The following is a 25,243-nucleotide window of genomic DNA, read 5'->3' on the forward strand; positions in this document are numbered from 1 at the left end:
CATCTGATGAAAGGCGACTTACCACTCACGCTCAAAAGAAAACTCATGGACGTGTGTATTCTACCCATCCTCATCTACAAACCTGGGTACTGACAGCATGGCAAAAGTTCAAACTTGGGGTCTGCCAACGAGCTATGGAGCGCAGCATCCTGGGAGTCAAATTGTCAGACCGAATTAGGAACAGTGGCGCTCCAAAACACGAATCGTAGATGTGGGCCAACAAGCCGGCAAACTAAAATGGGACTGGGCAGGTCACGTCTGCCATAAGTCAGACGAGTCGTGGGCGCAGGTCACCACAGAATGGACCCCCAAAAATAGAAAACGACCATGCAGCAGGCCAAAGCGTCGATGGAGAGACCAGCTAGACGCGCACCTAAAGGACTGGACCTAAGTGGCGCAAAACAAAGAGGTGTGTAGACAGGGGAGGGAGGCCTTTGCTCAGCAGTGGGACAGTATAGGCTCATAATAATAATAAATAAACTAATGAAACTTATTCGGGTATCTGATGCACTAAACTCTGAAAACTCATAAATGCGCCAAATATAAACTCACAATACAAGTACAACGAAAACAAATTTGAAAGCACTGCTCTGAAAAACCAAACCAGAACCAGTTTATAAATAATCTCATCGCTAACTGGAAAGGAGTCCGGATATTGGCTGCAGGCAATAACTAAGTGCAAGAACAATCTATCCCAAGTGATGCTGTTGAAGAGTTTGGTCACCACTGCCTATCCTACGAATCCTATCCTTAAAATCGCAAAACTATTTTAGTATGGACGAAATACATTACACTTGATTTGCAATTCACAAGCTACAAGAGCGTAAGTTGGAATTGTTTACGTTATAAATGTTAGTATCTAAATAGAACTATGCATGGAAGTAGTGTGGTAGGTATAATCTAAAAACAGTCACAACACACTAGAAAATAGTAAAATCGTTCGGACCTGTTGCTTTAAAGGTTATTGTAAATAAAAGATTTCAAATCAAATTAAGAAATCTGTTTTTAACAAAAATCATCCACGTGATATCGATAAAATTTTTATCCCTGTACAATTTATCTTCAACATAACCAAAATATGCAAATAAAATAACTGGGCGCGATGTTCGAGTCCAGTTTTTATCTTATTAATAGTAATATTTTTATTCATAGTTGTTTTTTCTTTTTTTTTTAAATTTTTTCATTGTAAATTAAGAATAGGAAAACACTGTCTTCCAGGTTGAGATATGGAAGAAACATGTTTTTGTATTAGCAAATAAACTATAAATAATGTGTATCGCATTAAAGCTTAGAACAGGCACACTGATATGTGGAGTATGGTGTGACTTAGCAAGGTCACCCAAAGCTCGCTTGACAGCTACCACTGCTTGTATGACGTATTGGTAATCAACGGGTATATAAAATAGAAATGTGGTACGTAGTTATCATTAATTTATAGATCACATGACAAACAACATGTTCTCCAAAGTGAGTTGACAAATAATAATTTTACTCTTAGTGCGTGCGCTGTGTGTAACAGAAGTTGGTTACGTGTTGAATTTCTATAACGAGTGTGATTCAATTTCAGTTCATAGCTCTGTGCGCATTGGTGGCGGTGTCCCAGGCGGGTCTCGTACCCGTGTCGCAATATTCCTCGGCCGCGGCTGTGTCTTCCCAGAGCATTGTGCGCCACGACCAGCCCAAACTCGTGGCCTCAGCTCCCGTTGCCTACCACGCCGCTCCTGTTGCCTACCAAGCCGCTCCCGTTGCCTACCATGCTGCACCTGTAGCTAAGGTCATTGCTCACCAAGCTGAAGAAATTGTAAGAAATCTCAGATGTGGAACCAATATTTTTTAGAACATAAATTCAGTAGCAGTAGAGCTCCTTGTGAAAGAGTTCGTCCAGGGTAGTACGGTAGCAACCTTACCTATTTCTGCCGCCAAACAGTAATGACAGCATAATTGTGTTCCGGTTTTGAAGGATAGGGGAGCTGGTAAAATTACAGGCACATCAGGCTTGTGACGGGCGCAGTGGCAGTGCCCCTCAGATCTTTGCTATTTAAAGCTTTGAGTGCACTGCAACTGTTATGGACATGCGTGTAGCTCTTTAACACGTGCACGACTTGTTCGCTCCGTCACTTGATATTATAAGAAAAAACAATAAATAAACTAATTTATTTACATTGTTTTAAGGCCTATCCCAAGTACGAGTACACTTACTCAGTTGCTGACAGCCACACCGGCGACCAGAAATCTCAGCAAGAAGTGCGAGACGGTGACACGGTGAAGGGCTCCTACTCTTTCCACGAAGCTGATGGCTCCATTAGGACCGTCGAGTATACCGCCGATGATCACAATGGCTTCAACGCAGTGGTGCACAACACCGCTCCCACCGCTTCCCCCGTCGTGGTCAAGGCCGCCGCTCCCGTGCTCTCTTACTACCACCACTAAGCAAAAAACATATATGTAAAATAGACGCAATAACGACTGTTAGCTATTTATTTATTGTAATAAAACAAATAAGTTTGAACAGAATACGGCATATTTTTTCACCTCAGTCCCAAGCATCGCACTAAAAAAGAAAAACTGTCTCATATGACTTTTTATTTTCTGTGAAAGCGAGTTAAGAATTCGACGATCAGTTTTGAATTGAATAACCGCTTGCGCACATGTTCATAGTCTACAATAGTAACTAAATTCCTATTGCCGGTAAATCCTAATCGAAATGTCACCTTTGACTTAACATATTAAGGTCAATCTAAGTCAATCTAGATCCTACGAACTATTTGCTTCTTGACGGGACGACTAAGTCGTGGTGGCGTGGTGGTAAGCTACACGCCTGTCTGTAACAGTTGCAGAGCCACTCAGAGCTTTAAATCGCAAAGATTTGAGGGGCACTACCACTGCACCCGTCACCCTGAGACATAAGTTGACAAATCCCATGTAATGTAATTTTTGTCACTATGTCTCATAACTGATATATTATATTTAAATGTTCGTAAAGCTCGACTTACCGTAGACACATCTATAATATTTTAATGAGGGCAAATTAAAACTGAACTTCAACATTTCACCTATACAACTGAAATGCATGATCTTTTGATATAAAAAGTATACATCCATACATATTCATCCGTTCTTTCTCAAAAGTTCCACAAGAGGCACGCTCGACAGCCCTAATACAGGAGGAGTATTAGTGTCAATTGGGTACAATTTTTTGGGTACAAATCATAAAAGACAAACGATTTGTTACACCTGTTAAAGTACCTTTATGCTGTTGAAATGGAACTGAGGGCAGCATAAAATTGTACTCAATTGGCGCTAATATTGTTGCATTAGGGCTGCCGAGCGCATATGCGGGTAACTAAATATAATATAAGGATGGTCAAAAAGTCCGTCCAGTATTAAACTATAAATGAGAAACTTAAAATAATGGAACTTTAATCTATTTTATATTGATCATGTTGATATACAATAGTCTGCCATCTTTCGAGTATTTTTTTAAAATTCCCCTGTTCTAAAAAAAACCCTGTATTTACTTATAAAATACAGTTCAAAGTGTCGTTTTATGGTCTCTTTGTTATCAAAGCCTTGTCCATTTAAGAATTTTGTAAGGACCGAAACAAGTAGCAAATCCCAACCTAATTGCAATAGTTTTTGACGGCTTTGTAAAATTGTGTGGTTTGGGATTATCATGACGAAATAAGAGCCCTGTGCGATTCATCTGTCTGACTTTCCCGTCTATACTTAAAATGGCAGGCAACATAAAATTTTTAAAGAAAAAAACTATGTTGCCTATTGTTTAGTACTTTTTTTTTCAAACTTACCTAATGGCTAAAACTCGCACGAACAACCCATTACAACACAACATGTGCTACACTACGTAGATAAATAAACAACAACCAATTTGCACAAATTTGTACACTTAGCCACAGGTTAATATATGTAAACTGTCACTTCATTTAAATGCAAATATAAATGCCATGCAAATAACTTAACGTACAAAGTTCCACAAATAATTTTGCTGATTATATATATTTAGATGTGACCTATCATCGTACCCGTTTTGCGACCATGCGGTCTTATACATATAGATGCTTGAAAATGCTTCAGTTAAACTAAACAGCCGAAGTATTGATGACAAAACTGTATGATACTTAAAATACCTCATTATTATATCACTAACCAGCAAACAAAACGGTTTATAAACAATACACGATGCTATTGTTCACTTTAAGTAACATTTTCATACTTACAAAGCGATATTCTTTGTTGTATTATTATTAGGATTAAAACGTAACGGAAGGCGGCACTAATACGACACTACGGCCCATTCACATTGAGATCATAAAACATAATATCAAAGTCGGTGTGATCACCGCTCTGGGTCGTTCATTGGTTCAGCAAGATTCCATCGCCGTACAGCATTGACGAAATCTCTTGTAAATGCTAGTTTTGTGTTGTCGTACCTATGGACGTAGCCTGGTGCTGATCTTTAATTTGTAAATTTATGATCTTCTTTTAGTAAGAAAATGAATAAAATCATAATCAAAACGCAGGGGATATGAAAGTCATATTATAAATCAATTTCTTCATTCTGATAATAAAAATACGTGAATGGTCAACAATGAACAACAAGTCCTAATAGAAATAAGAAGTTGCCAATGAACTACAATTTAAGTAAACTGATAAAATTTTCCATTCACATTCCCATTTCACAAATTGGTAATGGTAAAAAAAAGGTAATTTGTATTTTTTTTTATTACATCAAGTGATGGGACGTACAAGTTGTGTGCCTGTTGATAAGCTACACACCTTGCCATAACAGTTACAGTGTCACTCAGAGCTTTAAATTGCAAAGATCTGAGAGGCACTACCACTGCGCCCGTCACCCTAAGACATAAGTTGACAAGTCCCATGTGCCTGTAATTTCACCAGCACCCTTACTCTTCAAAACCGGAACACAGTAATGTTGACATTACTGCTTGTTGGCAGAAATAGGTAAGGTGGCAGTATACTACCCTGGACGAACTCTTTCAGATCTCTACTGCTGCTAAATCTACTATCACTGGGTACCTTCATATTCATTTTTGTTCATGTTCATATCAGTGCACGGGAAAATCAATATAGCTACTAGCAATAAAACTTGCAAGAGACAGTAGCCACTGTGGTGATAAACCACTGAAATTGTTCTGCCCTTCTTATCATAATTAACATAATCCATAAGTTTAGCGAAATCCAGTAATTAACATATCTGGAATCAGCGAAACTAGATCTACAACCCCCTATAAGCGGTTTTGTTTTTAAATATCTTTTTTAATTTTTTTTTTTTTTCATTTTATTGTTAAGCAAAGTCAGCGTAATTGATATTTTTCAAAGAAAAAAAATTAGGTGCCAATATCTCGAAAGTTACCAAAATGTAAATGCGGAGATGTGACAAGGAGGGCAGTATTGTAATTCAGCGGTATTATCAAAATACATCCTTTAACTTTTGTATTTGACATTTTAGAGTACTATGCCTGTTTCCATTGTCAAAATATAGGTAATGTTACTAACAATTCCAAGTGGAAAGGGCACAAAAAAAACGTTATCGTATTTAAATTCGAACTTATTCGTATATTGCAATTAATAAATAGGTAATAGTAGTTTGTGTTATCTGCTGAACAATTTAATGCTGCGCTTAGTGGTGGTAGTAAGAGAGTACGGGAGCGGCGGCCTTGACCACTACAGGGGCGGCCTTGACGACAGGAGCAGTGTTGTGCACTACTGCGTTGAAACCATTGTGGTCGTCGGCGGTATACTCTACGGTCCTAATGGAGCCATCAGCCTCGTGGAAAGAGTAGGAACCCTTCACGACATCACCATCGCGTACCTCCTGCTGAGATTTAGGATAGGCCTGTAACAACGACACAAACAAATTAATATATCATCAAATGTAAACTTGTAGCACTGTTTGTGTTCTAGATTTGTGGTTACTTACGATCTCTTCAGCATGTTGAGCGATGACCTTAGCAACAGGAGCGGCGTGGTAGGCAACAGGAGCGGCAACGGCCACTTTAGCTACTGGAGTAGCGTGGTAAGTGACGGCAGCGGGAGCAGCTTGGTAGGCAACGGGAGCGGCGTGGTAGGCAACGGGAGCGGCGTGGTAGGCTACGGGAGCGGAAGCCACGAGCTTGGGCTGGTCGTGGCGCACAATGTTCTGCGAGGATACAGCCGCGGCTGAAGAGTATTGTTGCACTGGCAGGAGACCCGCCTGGGACACCGCCACAAACGCGCACAGAACTACGAACTGAAATTGAATGACACAGTTAAACAAATTGTCACTACACACCGAAGTTCAATCACAGTCTATGCACACACTATAAGACTCAAATTATTAACTCACTTTGGAGAACATATTGCTTGCTACGTGATCTAGAACTTAATGATGACAATGTGCCAATGTTCTACTTTTTATACCCGGTGAATGCCAGTGTGCCATTCAAGAAGTTGTAGCAGTCAAGCAAGCTTGGACGACCTTCCTTCAGATCAATTTTGCATTTCAGTGCGCTCATTCCAAAATTTCTTGTTAATCATCTACGTAACCTTTTCTGAGAAGGAACAATTAACTCGAATTCCTAATACAATGTAAATTTACAATATCTAATTAAACACAAAGTTCTTAACAAAGTTTATTATTAAAAATAACACATAACCTATTTGGTCAGATATTCCGCTCCAATTGGTTGTTGAATGTAGTATGGTGTCTTCTACCACAGAACAATTGACGATCTTAAGGTGAATGAAAAAAAAAATCTTGCTCTGATTGAACACAATACTCTTGATTTTTTATAGACTTGTATTATACTTATCATTTCAATTCGATTTTTTATTTATTTTTTATTTTAAGTGATAGGGCGAACAAGTCGTGTGCCTGGTGGTAAGCAATACACCTGTCCATAGCAGTTGCAGAGCAACTTAGAACTTTAAATCGAAAAGAACTGAGAGGCACGGCCACTGCTCCCCTCATCCTGAGAGATAAGCTGACAAGTGACATGTGCATGCAATTTCACCAGTACCCGTACCCTTGAAAACCGAAACGCAGTAATGCTCACATTACCGCTTGGCTACAGAAATAGGTAAGGTGTTTGTTGGTAGGTCAATGGTAAAGTGGCAGTACTTCTCTGGACGAATTCTTTCACAAGGAGCTCTACTGCTGCACTAAAACTTGCTACTAAAAAAGTATGCGTTATTATTTTTAAATATTAACAATTTTCAACTCCTAGGTCATGCAAGTCCGTGGTATTTTATTTATTTAATTTTAAGCTTCTTTCAACGACAACTTTCCTCTGTGGGCTAACTGTTTACATTGTGGGCGCTAGATGCGGAAGTCCCGGGTTGGATTGGATGGAATTCCATTGCTCAGATTCTCATTGTACAGGGAATTCCCTAGTTCGAGACCAGGTAATTGGTGTAGATGTCTAATAAAAATAAACACAACCCCTAGTTGCAAAGCCAGATTTGTTTTATTATTAAAAGATAAAGGCCACTTGTGTACAATTTTACGTGTTGAAAGTTGAAATGAAAAAAATAAGCCTAAATCACATTCTTAACTCTAAGCTGTTAATTCTAAACTCTAAATAACTGTTCGCGTAAAGTAAGCAAAAAATTAGTAAAAAGTAAGAAAAAAAGTCCAATTAGCAAGGTGCTCATGTTATACCAAATTTATTCATTAGTATCAAAGTATATAATTGACAAAATGCTACCTACAAAAAACCGATAGGCAAGCTACTAAAGGATTATAATAAAGGTGATCATTACTGGCTGGAAGACGCGGTGGCATCTCAAATGATAACTGGTACACTGATAATGATTGGGAGAAGCTGGGACCATACGTAGCGGTGATAAAATATATTCCTATATACCGCAATAGATAGATATGAACGACAATAGACATCTTCAGAATGATGACGTCATTATATCATGACCACGGCCATAGTAACCCCACTGAAACGTATACTTAAGAGATAAGAATAAAAATTTTAAAAACAGAGTGTGTGTGTGTGTGTGTGTGTGTGTGTGTGTGTGTGTGTGTGTGTGCGTGTGTGATTGAAATTCCCTGCCTGTAGATTTGTTCCCCAAACGCCGTAGTAACTTGAGTCTTTTCAAGGCGTGAGTGAATAGGCATTATATAGGTCCATCATCGACCTTATAGTCACTTTCTATCAGTTGTGATGAAGGTCAGACGCGCCCTTATATCATCTTAATAAACGTTTTAAGCAAAAGTACAAAATACTTAATATAAACAATATTTATAATTCGCCAAGGCCATAAATCATATTCGTAACCGACGTCTTCTTGCATACCGTACCAGACGCTATACCAACTAAGCCATGGAACGAACCAACGGACCTCACGAATTTTCCTATGTGCTTGCGTCGTGTCTTTGTATTTGGTTTTTCAACGACTTTTTAGTCGTAGTGCCATCTATGAGAAATCCTTGAAAGATTTATCACCCAGTTAGTACCTTTACAGCTACCAGTCCTGGCGAGAGATGTCGCTATTCACTGTGTTAATTAAATTTTTATTGAATTGATATTAATTTTCTTTGTGAAATTACTCCACTAGTTTGTTATAATTATTAATACTAAGATCGAACACTCAAAAAAAAAATATTTGTACAAATATATCATTCACAATATTTATTTCAAATATCGTAGATAGAAATAATCTGAAACAACTAAATGTAACCACAGCATTTTTGTGTAATTCCTTTAGTATAAACATTTTTTTTTTCACTATAATTTTAAATCATGTAAACGGCAAATTCTGCGGCGGAAAATCCTTAAATGCACTTGTAACTTTGTAAAGATGACTGCCAATAACCGCCATTTTTTTCCCTCGTATTAAACTCACGCCATCACTATTTTTATAAAAATTATATTTAGTGACACTGGTGTAAATATATTTATTTTGTTTAAGCTTAAATCTCACAGCTTAAAAGCCGTCTTCCGCTTTCACATTGTATTATTTTGCCTAACAATTTTTTCTAACATCACTGTGATTTTTATAATATATTATTTATAAAAATCATTATATTTGTTTCTTATCTATAGTAATTCAAAATTATGCGTCGTAAAAATTTATTTAGCTTGTTTAACCCTTTTAATTTTGGATGTCTTTTCAAAACTACTATGTAGTGAAGCAAAAATTTTATCGAAGGCAAAATTTTATGATTAACTCGGTATCATAGCTTGAAAGCAGAATATTAAAACCGGCTATTAACATTTGAACTTATTCGTTTATTTCAATAAATAGATCACAGTATCAAACTGACTAGTTGAATTTCAGATTTAGTGATGGTAGTAGACGGGAGCGGCGGCCTTGACGACGACTGGAGCCGCCCTAGGAGCTGTGTTGTGTACAACCGCGTTGAAACCGTTGTGGTCGTCAGCAGTGTACTCAACGGTTCTGATGGAGCCATCAGCCTCGTGGAATGAGTAAGAGCCCTTCACGGCATCACCGTCACGAACTTCCTGCTGGGACTTCTGGTCACCGGTATGACCGTCGGAAATGGAGTAACTGTACTCGTACTTGGGGTAGGCCTACAAGATAGGACAATGATTTTTATCATTTATTAATAATACTTGAAGAATTATAATCTATTTAGTGGTGCTACATCTGTGATTACTCACGATCTCTTCGGCTTGGTGAGCCACAACCTTAGCTACAGGGGCAGCATGGTACGCAACAGGGGCAGGAGCAGCGTGGTACGCAACGGGAGCGGGGGCAGCATGATAGGTCACGGCGGCTGGGGCGGCGTGGTAGGCAACAGGAGCGGCGACAGCCAGTTTGGCAACGGGTGCAGCTGCCAAGAACTTGGGCTGGTCATGGCGCACGATACTCTGAGAGGACACGGCCGCAGCGGAGGAGTAGTGTGGCTCGGGCAGGAGACCTGCCTGGGAGAGTGCCACCAAAGCACACAGAACTACGAACTGAAAAATGGTAAAGTTTTTAACGAAGTTCTTCATGAGTTGCTTTATAGTTTTGCCATGAGTGCCTATTCAATCTTACTTTAAAAAACATGTTGGCTGTTGTTGCTAGATGTGTGATCAGTGAATGGTTGCAAATATTTCAGCGAATCTAGTTTTATACCCGTAAGCCAGTAAGGCTGAATTGTAGTAGTGGCAGCTGCCAAACTAGCTTATGACACGACCTTCTGACGCAGGTCAAACATTCGCTACTGATCTATTCACAAGTGCCCACCAAATGCCATCGTGATTCACTCCCACACGTTTTGAGAATATATCATTGCATTATGATTTCAAAATTTATAAATGATCGTGGGCACGCCTACACATTGCATCTCAGTGCTTTATTACACGATTTACATCCTTGTTGAAGTTGTATATTGTCGAACTGAGCAATTGCAATTAACAGGGGTACTTCAAAGGCAGTAGTTATTATTTACAAAAAAACTTATTTATGAGATAGGAAATGAAACTGTTTTTCTGGATTTAAGGAAAAAAAGAAAAATTTTAGGAAATAACGTATATTTGTTTTTCAAACGAACTAACCTTTCGGGCCCTCTACATGTGTCATGGTCGCGGTAGACGGTTGTCTGGCCATGAGACCTGTATAGGGTCCGAAACGTTGGTTTATTTAAAAAAATAAATATACGCGATCCGGAAAAATAGTTTCATTTCCTATGTGTAACAATCGCCAAAACCCAAGAACTCGTTATTTATGAAATGTTAACCCTAAAATGTTTCGAGTTTTAATTGTCAGAAGCACTCATCAATGTAAAGGGATCGTAAAACTGAGAGTTAAAATTTGAAAAAAAAAATTGATTATTGCACCATATCTTAGCCAGTTTTTAATACCTACAAATCGAGACTAAGATCTTTATTACAAAATAGTCATCGGGTGCATTGAATAGCGCCGATTCCGTGGCCGATAACACGCGACAGAATCCACTCTCTTTTGTGAAATTTCTATACACGGAATCGGGTTGGAGCTATGAGTAGAGTGGGCTATGTCGGAAATGGCACGAAACCTTCATAGATTTTAACTTTAGAAGTTAGGCATTTAACAACTAGTTATCCCTTTGAAGTCGCTTTTATCAAGTATAAGAAAACAATACGCATTATAAAACTATTATCAAGTAAAAAAACTAGTGCTTTGATTTTAACCTAAATGAAATGTGATATTATTGGTTGAGATCTTTGAAAAACACTCTCAAACACATTGATACAACTAAACGGAAAATGTAATTTATTTAAAACAACAGTGATCAATTTTGGCCCGCTTTACTCTCTACCGATTCACGAAAACTGAACTCAATACCTCCTTTGATTTGTTAAATTGTGATGATACGATAAATTACTTAAGAACTTTAAAATAGTCATAGTATGGATAAGTTTTTATAGTTATTACTGGATATTTATAATATGGAAATTTATTACATCCAATTTAACATTTCAGATTCGCTTTTTGGTTTTCTATTTCAATTTAACCTAGCATTACACTGGACTAACAAAGTAATCTGGCGTTCAAATCATGTGATCGGTTTTGAAGCTCATGACCCATTTTAAAGCCAATTACATACCAAACCGGACTCGAGAAGTTTCATCGAGTTTCATCAACCAACGTTGTTTCGTTATATCACATATTCACATCCTCCGTTTGGACAAATCACTGAAATACTATTGGTTCCTGAAGGACAGCTCTTCACCGCTTCGCTTTGGTAAGTTATGTGTTATAGAGAGCTTAAAGAGCAATGAAATACGATTACAGTTACAAAATTGTTTTACTAAACATATTCTTAAGTGAGAAACGAAAACGTAAAATATTACACGCACGCACGCATGTACACACACACCCGCATGTACACACGCCCGCATGTACACACGCACGTATAGGCACACGCACGTACACGCAACTTACATATCTCCAACTGCCATATTTTAGAGTATCTTTAACTTTTTACTTAATTTCTTAATTCTTTATAATAATTAATATCTGTTGTATTGCATGTAAAATGTTAACATTTTGTAGCAGTTATAACTTCACTTCACCACAGTGTTTTTGTTTTTGCATTGTTTCTAGTTTTTTCGCAAAGGGAGACCTGGTGTCTTAAATCCTGGTGTCTTAAAATTGTACCTAGCTTGAACACCAGTCTTCGACAATTAAATTGTTATATTTTACGTTGTTCTTAGATTTAAGTTTCACTGTGGAAGAAAATAAATATTTTATAGTTATTATTTTGGATATCTATTTTATGCTCTCGCCTCTCCCATGACCTAAAAGATAATTTTTGAATTATGAAATAGGAGAGGCGGTATTCCCCGACATTGGCCACAAACGGCCGGGGTCATGGACCAGGACTCAGGACTTATTATAAATAGTGACTAATACTTATTATTATTATTACTAAAATAAATTGTAGTAGGTGCACAAATAATGGAATTATCTTTTTTTTGTTTTAATTAATGTTCGTCAAATATTGGTCTTATCCTCTCTTTTCTAATAGTAATAAAAGCAAACTTTAGTAACAAAGTTTTCAACAAATTTATATAATAGGTATCAGACATCAAAAAGGTATAAAACTGTAGATAAGGTCTCTAATAATCAACAGTTCACTATCAAAATCCGTTTACAACGGTACTTCCTAAGAGCTTCAAAATGTTTGAAAAGGTGCGTGTCTAATTGTGAAAATGAATTATTTTAAAAATAATCCCGTACTTAATTATTTGTAAATTATGATAAAACCTTGAGCAACTTTTAAGTTTCCTATTCGGTTGGTATTAGATATTACTACATGTGTATTAATCGTGAAACAGTGATAACCATGTCTTAGCCGTTACGGATTTGCTCCGCGAATAAATCTACGTGATTATAATTTGTGAAAGTGCAGGAAAATACCCTGGTCACAAACAGAGTGCAAATGTTAGAGATAGAGACGAGTGAATGTCACAACGCAGAATGGAGAATGGCGGTTGATTATATTAACCATTAGTGTTTTTGTAGAGTCGTAATTACAAAAAATCTTTAAATAAGTCGTATGGTGCCACATGGTACACCAGGTACACTGAAATCCACAAACACCTGGAAATTCCAACGATTTTAGAAAAGATGGACATATAACTGTCTCCGTGGCCGAACGGTTACCAAACTGGACCGTCACGCAAGAAGTCCCAGGTTCGATTCCCGTGCCGGGAGAAATATTTGTATGGCCGATATTTATTTTTCTCTTGACTTTGGGTGTAATTTGTGGTTGTCTAAGTGTGTGTCCATGGCACCCGCGATACAGGGTTTCCCTAGTGCGGGGCGATGAGTGTGTGCGCGTTATTTATATACCAATTTCTGCCGCCAAGCGGTAATGTGAGCATTACAGCGTTCCGGTTTTAAAGGGTTAAGGGTGCTGGTAAAATTACAGGCACAGTGGATTTGTCAACCTATGCCTCAGGGAGACGGGCACAGTGGCAGTGCCCCTCAGATCTTCGTGGTTTAAAGCTCTGAGTGGCACTACAACTGTTATAGATAGGCGTGTCGCTTACCACCGGAACCACGACTTGTTCGCCCCGTCACTTGGTATTATAAAAGAAACCTTCGCTAAAGCACTGGTTGATAATGGCAACATCAGAAGACTAAAACGAATGCATGTGTTCAACGACTAAGAGATGCTAAATTTCGCTGTGAAACGTCAAACATCACTTAAAATATTTACGTATAGTCTGGCAACTTACTGAAGATATTTAAAAATCATATATATTGTACTCTACTATATGAATTAATTGTAGAGTTATTTTTAGATATTTTCGTAACGTTTTATTGCCGCCTACTTAACATGTAACCAGCAATATCGAGGTTCCTCACTATGTAACACGATTTTTGTTTCTGGGTTATGAATATCATTTTCTAATTGGTTTTATCATAAAATGAAATGAAATACCACCACGGGTAACAATTTTTTTATAAATTTTTGGTTCGTCTATCATTTTTGCACTCCAGAACAGCACAACTAGGCACTTTTCAAGGATTTTAGAGTATTTGCACGAAAGAATGACACAACCATACCATACAAAGCGAAAATGGCGGACTGAGCTCTGATAGATCTCTTGAGACCTATACTTGGCACGCGTCAGACGCTAACTAACCACTTCGACGGTATTTATTCTTCTGTGGTTACAGTATTTATAAAAAACTCATTTTGCGGTTGTTTCAGATTGTGTTATGCATTTACTTTATGGGCACGGTGCATTCTGTCTTCGTAGACACTGGGTATAGTAAACATGGTTTCAGCAATGACGGTGCTAAAGCCTGGCAGGTAGTCAAGGTATATCATGCTCCACCAAACTCCCAAATGTGGCACAAATACGATTCATTTCCTCATGTAAGTATTCTTTTGGGGCTTTTATTTCTCACTGCATGTAATTTAATGACTTTCTTGAAATTCACGTTTTTTCATCAACATCACCATCAGTCCATTTATACATCCCACTGCTAGACACGGTCTCTTCTCAGGCTAGGGTAGACGTGGTTGCCTAATTGTATGACCTACCGCCTCTCTAACAGAGGCCGTGTGTTTGAATCCGTGCTCGTAACCTCTGTGTCTCTCGGAATTTATGTGCGAAATTGAATTTTAAATTTATCATGAGCTTTTCGGTGAAAAAAAAACATCTCTGATGAAACCTGCATGTCGAAGAAGGGTCAAAAACTTTCAGAAAATGTGGGAAGTCCCCAACCCACATTGGGCCAACGTGGTGGGCTATGGCCTTAAACCCTCGCGTGAGAGAAGATCCTTGCATTTTATTTTAAAATTAATTGCTATGCAAATTACTATAATTCACATCATAAAACACTTTATTGACAACTTTCAGTAAATCCCATGAAACTATTTGCTTTTGTTTAAATAATCAGAATGGTATTATATTCATAAATACATATAAAACATATTTTGAAATTAAACTAAACTAGTTACTAAACTGACCATTAAACGCATATTAAACGTCAAAACTAATACGTACCTGACTGATACACATGATATATAATTATATGCATTTAAGCTGTCTTTTAAAATTTTATTATTGTAATTAAAAACTACAATAACTATTAATTCTGTGATCGTTATCTAGGAAAGTAAATGTGTAAAAAATTACTTAGAGTCTATAATTGAGAACACATTTGTTATATCTTAATTTCACAGATATGCAAATTTTTCATATTAATTATATGTGTTCAACTACGCTAGTAATATATAATCTTTAGATTTTGTTTGCATAGAATAAATGAAATGGTAGTGTAATGAAATAACATTTATTTATTTAGTACGTACACCAACAGTTAGTAACTGTTAGTGCACATATATTTCATGTACTATTAAATTTCAAAACCGTAGTCTAATTGCGTAACTAATTATAGATGATGAATAATCATATCCTCATGTAATAAAAAAAAATTAAACAGTGTTTTAAAAAAGTAACAAAAACAAATTTAAGACCAAAAAAGAAATAACTTAGGAAGATTTTTTTAAGTAGAATGTACAACACGTTTCAGACACTAAATAATAGACCATGCTATGTGCCTGAACCAAGAAAATTAAGAATTTAATAGTGCTTAATGCAGATGAAAAATTATAGCAATTTTTAATTAGATAACTTGAAGTTGAAGTGAAAAAAAAAAACCTTGAGGGCGGCACCCTAAGGCATCGTGCGTAAGGTACTGGCATTGTATCTACCTATCTATATGTACCTTTGGATGGCGAAACTTACTATATAAGTAGCTACCAATCCCTTGGTCACCGCAGGGTTCAACGAGACGAAAAATTTAAATACTAACTCCTTAGTAGTTAACAACCTAGTATTATGAGTCGAGCCCCACAGTTACCGTTACTCAGATATTTTTATTACATGACCAGGTTATAGTTGTGCTTGTTGAACAAATTATTAATATTAATTGTTATTTCCAGGCCTATCCTAAATATGAATTCGACTACGCAGTATCAGACAAAAAAACCGGAGATCATAAGAGACATCAGGAGACCAGAGATGGGGACAGAGTATGGGGAGAATATAGTCTTGTCGAACCTGATGGCTCTCTTCGCAAGGTCGAATACAATGCGGATGATCATAATGGGTAAGTTAAAAGAAGTCTTTAAAATACAATTAGGGTACGAATTCTTACTCGAATAAGTGTTAATATCTAATAAAACTAAAATTCTCTCTTTATGACGGTATTAATCAATGTGTCATAGCTGATATTTCTACAAATTTATTATACTTAATAATGATAATCTAATTTAAAAAAATACATAGCATATACACATAAAAAGTGTCTAGAGATCAGCACGTTTTTGCCAATTACTGAAAATCAGGGTTTATAGTTTTTTTTTAAATCGACGGATTTTTTTGATCAATTTTATAATTTGAATTTGAATATAAATTTAAAAATATTAACAAAGTTGTCTTAAATTTTCATCATATTTTCAGTTTCAACGCTTTAGTCAGCAAAACCGTTAACAAACATGGAGGTCACGCGATATCTATATCAGGCCACACTAGACACTTCTATCCAATAGGTTATGGCGTAAAGATTCACCACTTTACCCCCGAAAAACACCATGCAGAATTTCACAAAGAAGAAAATCAAGAAGATAAAGAAAACAAACCCATGAATGACTCTCATAAAGAAAAAGCAAAAATGGTGCTCATTGACGGAGGAAAAATGATGTTATTAGAATCTGTACCAGTTACGGAACCAATTAAAGTTGATGCAATGAAAACAGAAGAAAATGACGTTAAAAATATGCCGGTAGTTAGCATGATCATGAATGAAGCGCCCGAAATGGAAAATGATAATTCTGTAGCACCAGTGGTTGAAAAAACTGATACAGTTGATAATCTTCAGATAATCGACGAACCTAATAAAGATGCAACAAGCACAGATTCCGAAGTAGCCTCATCGTATTATCGTTCTAAGTACTTTAAATATTACATCGGTTATTGAAGTATCGTTTTTTATTTCGTAAGTTTAGGTGATTATGTGTAAATGTGTACTATAAGTTGAATGTTTTTGAGGTCATCCAGTCTACAATAGATTGTTATGAGTCATAAGTATTGTCTGTATGTTTGTAACTTGTTATTTAGTTTGTATATTAATACCACAAAGTAAAAGTGTAATAAAATCGAAAAATCTATCGACGACTTTGCTGTACCCAACACCACCTCTGCTAACTTTTAGAAAGTATTGTGTACTGCATCTGCGCAAGTTGCCTCGTTAATTTTATGTTGCGGTAGATGGCAGTGCAAAGCTATATAATACTGTGAGCGAGATGAATTGTTACCAACCTATAACAGATGGCGCATTTGTACTTTGTCGCAATGAACACAAATATCAACTTAAAATCGTTAATAAAAGTTACATAGGATTTGTGGGCCACATATGTAAGGGGCACAGTACAATGGAAGGTTAACAACGAATGGTATTCGACGCGAACTTTCATTTAAACTTGAAAATGTTTTTAATCTGTATAGTGAGGACAAAACACAAAAACATAAAATAATAAATACTTGTTATAATCATAAAAGCAGCAATCAATGGTTATTTACACTTGCCGACCGAACTATAAAAATAAAAGTTTTACTTTAGTTTAAGACCTAGAAGGTTAATCTAGTCAAATGACTAATATACCAACAATATTATAGCATTTTAAAATCAGTATTTTAATCAATAAAATCAGTATTTTAATTCGAAAAGTGTTGTGCATTTTTCATGAAATATTGTTTTTATACATTACAAAAGCAAGTAACAAATATCACAATAATTAATTAATTCATTTTCTAGTAACATGATAATTTAAAATCGAGCTTTAATATTAACATACCTACTTATGTAATTATGAAACACAATATCGTTCCATTAGCTTCGCCGCAGACGGTTATAATAACAGTAAGGTTATAATCAAACAGCTTAAAACACTTAGAAACGCACTTGTCTTGTTAGTTGCAATGTCAAAACGATTATGTAAAGGACTCTTAAAAGAATAAAAAATGTCCGAGATCTTGTGCCACTATTTGCAAGACGCTTTTTGAAATACTTACGCACATAAATTTAATAATTGCTTCGCGTGTAATTATGTCTTTCGTATGTAATTATATTTTTCGTTACACATTCTTTTGATACTCATTACATTGTATTCATATTAAACGTGTATTTACTTGATAAAACGTTCAAAGAAAATTAATTATGAAAGACGTAATTTATGTTGAATATTAGGCATAATGGAATGTCATACTGGCTATTTACCAATTTACCAATCTGTCTGTATTTTGTGATCAAATCAAAATCAATCGAAGAAGATAGGTTGACTTTAGGAAATGAAACTATTTTTCCGGCTTTAAATCCGGAAAAATAGTTTCATTTCCTATATGTAACAATCGCGAAAACCTAAGAACTCGATATAAGTTGACTTTATTTGTGACCATAGCGCAATTAGATAAGTAGGCAACTTCGATACCAATAACAGGAGCTCCTATGATAGATTATTCACGATGAATGAACACGTGTTGTCCATAAAAGTTCCACTATTGGGGCTATAAGATAAGACTCCTCTACGGAGAGGATTTAGATCACAGAACACTACACTGTATTAATTAATTTTTTTTATTGAATTGATATTCAATTATTTTTTGTGAAATTACTCCACTAGTTTGTTATAATTATTGTAATTATAACAAACTAGTTAACTACACTGTAATTAAGTTTGTTGGGTACTAAAATATCTTCAAAAATTATCGATAAATTATCATAAGCACGTAATACTAACGCTGAAGGAAGAAAATAAAATACTAATGGCGGAACGGAAGATGTGAACCAATCAAAGGAGAATATGAGATCTGGATGACCAGATTCAATAGGTAGAAAAATAAAAGAGCTAATATCTGTGCGGAACATAATCGGGGAAAAAAAATCCACCCGACTTTTGTGATTAGAACATATGGACAGAATGAGAGAGGATCGAGCTGCCAAAAGAGTGTATTTTTGGCAACGTACGGGTAATTGGCCGTGCAGGTCCGGCCGATGGGTGAAGTCGTCAAAAGCCTGAAGATGCTGTACACATTTACGTTTACATTTTCATTTTTTTTTTTACATTTCAGTTCACATTTCATTTGGACACTTCGTACATAAAAGAAACTACAATCACACAAGGCATCAACAATTAAATTTTCGATTAAGTTATACATAAAAGCTATGAAGTTTAAAACAAAGACTACCAATTTATTGCTTATTGTATTATATAGACGATTAAGCACGCATGCGGGTCATATTATTTACGTGTGAAACTAACGATTTTAATTACAGTTCATTGCCGTGTCGCGCCCTTCATATCAATGCCACTTACTTATTTGTACGGGTGAGTATTAATAACAAACTTGGTAACATTATTGAAACAAAGATCGAACAAACACAAGAAAAATTCCTTCTAAGGCAGTACCTGTTGCCTCAACTTGATTACAGACACAAACCAGCGAAGTACTTTTTTATTTTTTTCACAAAAAAGGGGTACCTCATTGGTAGTCCCATTCAAATTTGAAGAAAATTTTCCACCTTTATGGGCGGCAAACCAGAAGATCAACCCGGTTTATTGAATTTCACCCACATTCCGTTAACCGATTTCAATGAATCTTGGCATATACGTAAGGCGCACTATAAGTTTCTGACCACTTACATAAACAATATTTAAAAAGTAATTACAACATTTGAAAATGGAACTCTTTGGCTGTAGAATAGTTTGTTTCTCACTTTCAATTGTTTTTACATTGTGGCGTTATTTTAGAAATTGGTTGTCTACATCACCATGGATTTAGCTCGTGAAAATTTTCGTAGTATGATTTTCTACGACTTTAAGTGTAATGTAACAGCTCAGCGGAGCTTCGCTCGGCTTGAAACTGCTTTTGGCGATGAAGCACCGTGCAAGACGACTATTTATAGCTGGTTTGCAGAATACAAACGCGGTCGTGTGAATCTCATTGACGAATTTCGTGATGGTCGCCCGTCCACTGCTGTGAACAACAAAAACATCGATCCTATGCGCCGTATGATCAAAACAGAGAGGCATGTGATATATACCATGAGATTCGGTATCTTTAGGCATAGGCATGAGTCAAATACAATCAATATTACACAAACATTTGGGTGTGAAAAAGCTATGCTCTCGCTGGAACCCACACAATTTGACTGAAGCTCAAGAAACGGATCGCGTCACTTGGTGCAATGCCATGCTTACCAGATTCAAAGAAGGGGCGTCGAATTTGGTGTGGGACATATGAACAGGTAATGAAACATGGATTTACAGTTACGATCCCAAAACAAAGCAGCAACCGAGCGTATGGGTCTTTCGAGATGAGCCGAAACCAACCAAAGTGGCGTGCGTGCAAAGTGCTTCTTTTTAAAATAAAACTGGACACGTGGCTACTGTTGCTTTAGAGAATCATTATGCCGTGAATAGTGATTGGACCATGACCATTTGTTTGCCGGAAGTTATTGACAAACTCCGTAAAAACAACCGTAAACGCCGTATCATCTTGCACCACGATAATGCCAGTTCTCACTCGGCCAGACAGACAAATGAATTTTTGAAGGTGAACAACGTTGACCGTATGAGCCATTCCGCGTACAGTTCCGACCTGGCACCTTGTGACTTTTATTTAGTTCCAGAAATTAAGAATCTGTTACGCGGTCAACGATTTTCGTCACCTGAAGAGGCTGTCGAAAAGTATGAAAAATATGTTTCAGAGATTGTCACGGAGGAGTGGCATAAATATATTCATAATTGGTTCATTCGTATGAAAAAGTGCATTAACGCTAACGGAAAATATTTTGAAAAACAATAAATTCATTTCTGACCATTTATAGTATTTTTTTCTTATTAATTCCGGAAACTTATAGTGCGCCACACGTAAAAGTAATTCCAATGAAAATAAAACGCAACGAAAACAGATAAGCAAACTTTTGAGGTCTGTGCGTTACGCCGCTACCGTATGAACTTGACCGGCGCGGCGTAAAATCGGCGTCATGAAAATTTGAAGTAATTAACATCTTTAGTATTATAATGCGTTCAGTAGTAGTAGAGCTCTTTGCGAAAAAGTTCGTCCGGGGAAGTACTGCCACCTTACCTTTCTGCCACCATGCAGTGTTTCGGTTTTGAAAGGTAAGAATTGCTGTCAAATGGAACTTTTATATTTTAAAAAAACAACAGCACGGTGACAGGACAAACAAGTCGCGCGCCCGATATGGTAAGCCACACGCCTGTCCATGATAGTTGCAGTGCCACTCAGAGTTTTAAATCGCAAAGATCTGAGGGGTACTGCCACTGCGCCCGTCACCCTGAGACATAAGTTGACAAGTCCCATGTGCCTGTAGTTTCACCAGCACCCTTACCCTTCAAAACCGGAACACAGTAATGCTGACAATACTGCTTAATAGCAGAAATAGGTATAGTGATAAGTACTACCCTGGACGTACCCTTTCACAAGTCACGTCGATTTCCCGCCGCTGGGAATTTCATAATCAGCGCACATCTCTAATCACAACATTTTATTCAACGTCGTGACCGCGGTTTAGCATCGATTGTCCGGGGCTTTTAGACTTAAACACTTTCCACTCTAAAAACAAAACATAACATAAGTAACATATTCTCCTTTACCGAAATAAAGTAATTATAGCATAAATGTGGGACTTAAGTGGAAACACTTAAAGTTCCAATCGAAGTTCTGTTTTCATTTAGAAGCTTTTGAGTATTCGTATCGTGTCCAATCATTAATATTCCATATTGAAATATTTTATATTAAATATTATACCTATTAGCAGGATTTCATTGCAATAATATAAGATGTATATAAAACTATAAAAAGTTAATATAAATTTATTTATCTCCAAAAAGTTCAGTTGTTATTTTGTACAAAAACATTTTTTTATGAGGCTGGAGCTAGGATACAAAACAATTTAGTCTAAACTAGATCGAAAGAGCTGTGTCTCGACTTTCGAGGCCCCCGAACTCGATTAGATGTATGTAAATTTTTTAGATCATATTAAAAATGTAACAAAGAACAATGTTTATTTATATATTTTTATTGTTTCACTTTTTGGATAGGCCAATTACAATTATTCAGTAAAATAATTGTTGACAGTGGTAGTATTTGTTAATTAATTACAAAATGCCAAGAATAAAAACAAAAATAAAAACAAACAAAAATAAATAAACCTGTCTCCGTCATGGGAAAAATAAGACGAGGAAGAAATTAAAGAAAAAACATTAAAATGAAATGAATAGTTACATCTACATATAATTAATACGCATATAAATATTAATAATTTAGTTGGAAATATATTACATGAATGTATACATACATATAATATTTTAACCATAGATATTAAATATAGGTATTGTTTAACCAATGTGACGATTTTAAGTGTAATAATGCTTACTTTGAAATAAAGATTATTTTGATTTTCATATATAACCAATACTCTTTTGTTTTAAATGTACTATAAAATGTTTTAAAAAGCCCTGCATACTACTATTTTGTTAAACTACGAACACTGAATATATTCTACATAAGTGATCAAATGTTATCCGATGTACCAATGACTAATCGTCTATAGTTTATACTCCACAAACTCATTGTACGGCAAACCTTAAGTTGTTGCTACGGAATTCTAATGTAAGAGAGTGTACGTTAATTGCATCACCGTATTCTACCGAAGCATTGAAACTATAAATACCAATGGTAATAATAAATTAGAGCATGGACTAACTTAGTATTAGGTACCTTAAAAAATGACATTTATATATTACAAAATTAATTGCATAACAATGCTTCTGAAGTACACTCGCAAAGAGTAACAATAAACCAGAATCAGAAAAATGTCTTAATAAAAACAAAGATCTGCAACAAACACATAGAAAAATTTGTAAGGTCTGCTGGTTTGTTACTTTGTTTCTAAGGTCAGTTGGGAAAGCGTCCGGCATGAAATGAAGAAAAACCAGATGGAAAGACTTATTCTCAGTGTTCGATCTTTGTGTTAATAATTATAACAAACCAGTGCAGTGGAATGATTTCACAAAATAATGAAATATCATGGTAGTTATTGTAATAATAAATTGTACAGATGGCATTTCTTTATATTTATTCTCAAAACTAAGTAACGTTTTAGCACTGACTTTCTTACCTTGAAATATTAAAAGTGCAAACTCGGCTTCTTTGCGATGACAATAAACCAAACCGAGTTTCTAAATTATATTCTATATTTACGTACAAACAACATAACATAAAACTGGCAATTCTTGACACTCTTCTAATTTGTTTTTAATAATTCTCTAAGCAAACGTACGAACGAACGCAAACAGCTTACAATTAAATACGGAAAATAAAAATAATCCCACATATATGTTAATGTGTATAATAATAAACGCCTGAACAAAAGCAATAAACCTTGACAATAATGTAATAGCTGCTATCTGTTTGCCTTTTCGAATATTATTGCAATCACAGAAATAGCGGGTTTATTTGGTACTATCTATGGATTAGCGTTGAGAATCAAACTAAGCGTCCGAATAGCGCAGTTACGAGTGCGACATTTCTTTGTATGAGATTAGGTATCTGTACTTGTTTAGTATTAGATTAACTGTGATTTAGGTAAATTATTACGCTGTTAAAAGGAATTCTAATAGTCGAATTTCGAGAGTGTAAGCAAATTGCGTCACAGTGTTCTCCAGAAGCACCTGGCGAGCAGTAGCAGTAAATCAGAGCGTTGACAAACGGGCCCTCTGGTTACGCAGCCCTGTACGCTTCCGCGTTTGCGTTTTGTCACTGAATATGTAGGTCGTACTAGAGAATAGCGATTTCTAGCTTTACACGTAACTTTATTACCATTTTTAAACTCAGACGCATTTTTTTCATAAGTAAGGAAATTACTTAATCGGAAGGAAAGAGGCTAAATGCCAATCACAATACTTAAAATAGATTTTCGAATATTAGTTATTTAATACGACCAGTCTACGATTAAATAAAATCGATAACCACTTCTATACCAATACAAAATTTCATACTTATCAGCAGTTGTTTCCTGACAACTCACAAAGAAATAGACCGCAACGTGTGTAGTACACAATTTGTGATTTATTAGTTAGATATAATACTTAATTAATTTTTATGACAGCCATATGCTTCGATTGTATCGCGTTTATCCCCGTTTGTTATCATAATGCAACAAATTAAAAGTAAAAAATTAAAAACGAATTGACATATACTTACTTGCCTTAATTTTAAGTGAAAAAGAAACTCAAGATATAAATAGTGTGAAAGATGATATGAAGGGAATCAACGACGAGCTAACGGTAGACAAACATAACTGAAAGAAAAAGATATACTGAGCCAACCCCGTATTACGGTATAAAAGCTGAAGGATAATAGACAGAGTAAGTAACAACAGAAAAAGGTAGAGCCTTCCATATAATTAATTAAGTTACGTAAGCAAATTTTGAAACAAAATTAATATATCAGTGCAAACTTACTTTGTTACCGCGATGATATGCAAGGCAAGGCAGAGAGTACATATACTGCAGATAGCGATAATATTAATAACCATATTGAAGCAACGAAATTAATTTAAATTTGCAAAACGAATGTTGCATACAAAAAGGTATGTCCAATTGACGTCACATATTTTGTACCACAAATAGGCTTTGTATCTATTTTACTATTATATATTTCTATCTATACATACATGTGACGGAAGAGTTAAACGCAGGGTACCCAAATGTTGTCAGCGGTACTTCCCGTGTATTGAATTTCATTACCAACTGTAACATATAATAAATGAAGTCCACCTATAGTTTTCTGACTGAACTGGGTTTAGGTCACTACTACATATACTAGTTCAATACGGTTTGAAGAAGTTTATTAAGCTCTCCACAATAAAACAAACGTACCTTTTGGATATAATATTGTATTATGGTGTGCTGCCACCTTTGCTACTTAATTATGAAAGACATGTACGGGGATAATATTGTGTTTTTGTACAAAGAAACATGCAAATAATGTTTTATAGATAATATAATAAGGCATATTCTATATGCACTAAAATAGTTCACTTTTAATTCCTAATAAATTCGTACCCTAAGTATACTAAAACTACATGCGATCATACGTCAAAATTTTTTTATAACATGATAGTCATCACGATACGAACTACATAAAACAAATTATATATACGTGAAATT

At 35.9% G+C, this 25,243-nt stretch overlaps 4 protein-coding genes across 4 annotated transcripts; 2 read left to right on the forward strand and 2 right to left on the reverse strand.

The window, feature by feature from the left end:
• The first annotated feature begins 1,455 nt into the window (after positions 1–1,455).
• Positions 1,456–2,430, forward strand: LOC113236914 (cuticle protein 8-like). The gene is made up of 3 exons (XM_026473133.1): positions 1,456–1,467; positions 1,568–1,801; positions 2,173–2,430. The coding sequence occupies exons 1-3, from the start codon at positions 1,456–1,458 to the stop codon at positions 2,428–2,430; spliced, it is 504 nt and encodes a 167-aa protein (XP_026328918.1).
• A 3,178-nt stretch (positions 2,431–5,608) lies between these two features.
• LOC113236724 (cuticle protein 8-like) lies at positions 5,609–6,533 on the reverse strand. Its single transcript, XM_026472885.1, has 3 exons — positions 6,439–6,533; positions 5,960–6,302; positions 5,609–5,875 (listed from the first exon to the last, which is right to left on the reverse strand). Exons 1-3 carry the CDS (start codon positions 6,531–6,533, stop codon positions 5,660–5,662), a joined length of 654 nt encoding a protein of 217 aa, XP_026328670.1. The 3' UTR covers positions 5,609–5,659.
• A 2,560-nt stretch (positions 6,534–9,093) lies between these two features.
• On the reverse strand, positions 9,094–10,046 carry LOC113236909 (cuticle protein 8-like). The gene is made up of 3 exons (XM_026473127.1): positions 10,033–10,046; positions 9,654–9,953; positions 9,094–9,563 (listed from the first exon to the last, which is right to left on the reverse strand). The coding sequence occupies exons 1-3, from the start codon at positions 10,042–10,044 to the stop codon at positions 9,312–9,314; spliced, it is 564 nt and encodes a 187-aa protein (XP_026328912.1). The 5' UTR covers positions 10,045–10,046; the 3' UTR covers positions 9,094–9,311.
• A 2,596-nt stretch (positions 10,047–12,642) lies between these two features.
• On the forward strand, positions 12,643–16,965 carry LOC113236725. The gene is made up of 4 exons (XM_026472886.1): positions 12,643–12,654; positions 14,186–14,353; positions 15,929–16,095; positions 16,449–16,965. Exons 1-4 carry the CDS (start codon positions 12,643–12,645, stop codon positions 16,963–16,965), a joined length of 864 nt encoding a protein of 287 aa, XP_026328671.1.
• The last annotated feature ends 8,278 nt before the right edge of the window (positions 16,966–25,243 follow it).

Source organism: Hyposmocoma kahamanoa, unplaced genomic scaffold, assembly GCF_003589595.1.
Source record: "Hyposmocoma kahamanoa isolate Upper Pololo Valley unplaced genomic scaffold, ASM358959v1 92, whole genome shotgun sequence".
NCBI classification, from domain to species: Eukaryota; Metazoa; Arthropoda; class Insecta; order Lepidoptera; family Cosmopterigidae; genus Hyposmocoma; species Hyposmocoma kahamanoa.

What these genes read in the sequence shown, in the direction of transcription:
- LOC113236724 (XM_026472885.1), bottom strand. Translation starts at nt 6,533, where the DNA reads ATGAGCGCACTGAAATGCAAAATTGATCTGAAGGAAGGTCGTCCAAGC. An exon ending in GGCACACTGGCATTCACCGG is followed by an intron (nt 6,303 to 6,438) that starts GTATAAAAAGTA and finishes TTCGGTGTGTAG; the next exon opens with TGACAATTTGTTTAACTGTG. An exon ending in CTCAACATGCTGAAGAGATC is followed by an intron (nt 5,876 to 5,959) that starts GTAAGTAACCAC and finishes TCGTTGTTACAG; the next exon opens with GCCTATCCTAAATCTCAGCA.
- LOC113236909 (XM_026473127.1), bottom strand. An exon ending in CTCACCAAGCCGAAGAGATC is followed by an intron (nt 9,564 to 9,653) that starts GTGAGTAATCAC and finishes CCTATCTTGTAG; the next exon opens with GCCTACCCCAAGTACGAGTA.
- LOC113236725 (XM_026472886.1), top strand. An exon ending in AATACGATTCATTTCCTCAT is followed by an intron (nt 14,354 to 15,928) that starts GTAAGTATTCTT and finishes TGTTATTTCCAG; the next exon opens with GCCTATCCTAAATATGAATT. An exon ending in AATGCGGATGATCATAATGG is followed by an intron (nt 16,096 to 16,448) that starts GTAAGTTAAAAG and finishes TCATATTTTCAG; the next exon opens with TTTCAACGCTTTAGTCAGCA.
- LOC113236914 (XM_026473133.1), top strand. An exon ending in CTCACCAAGCTGAAGAAATT is followed by an intron (nt 1,802 to 2,172) that starts GTAAGAAATCTC and finishes CATTGTTTTAAG; the next exon opens with GCCTATCCCAAGTACGAGTA.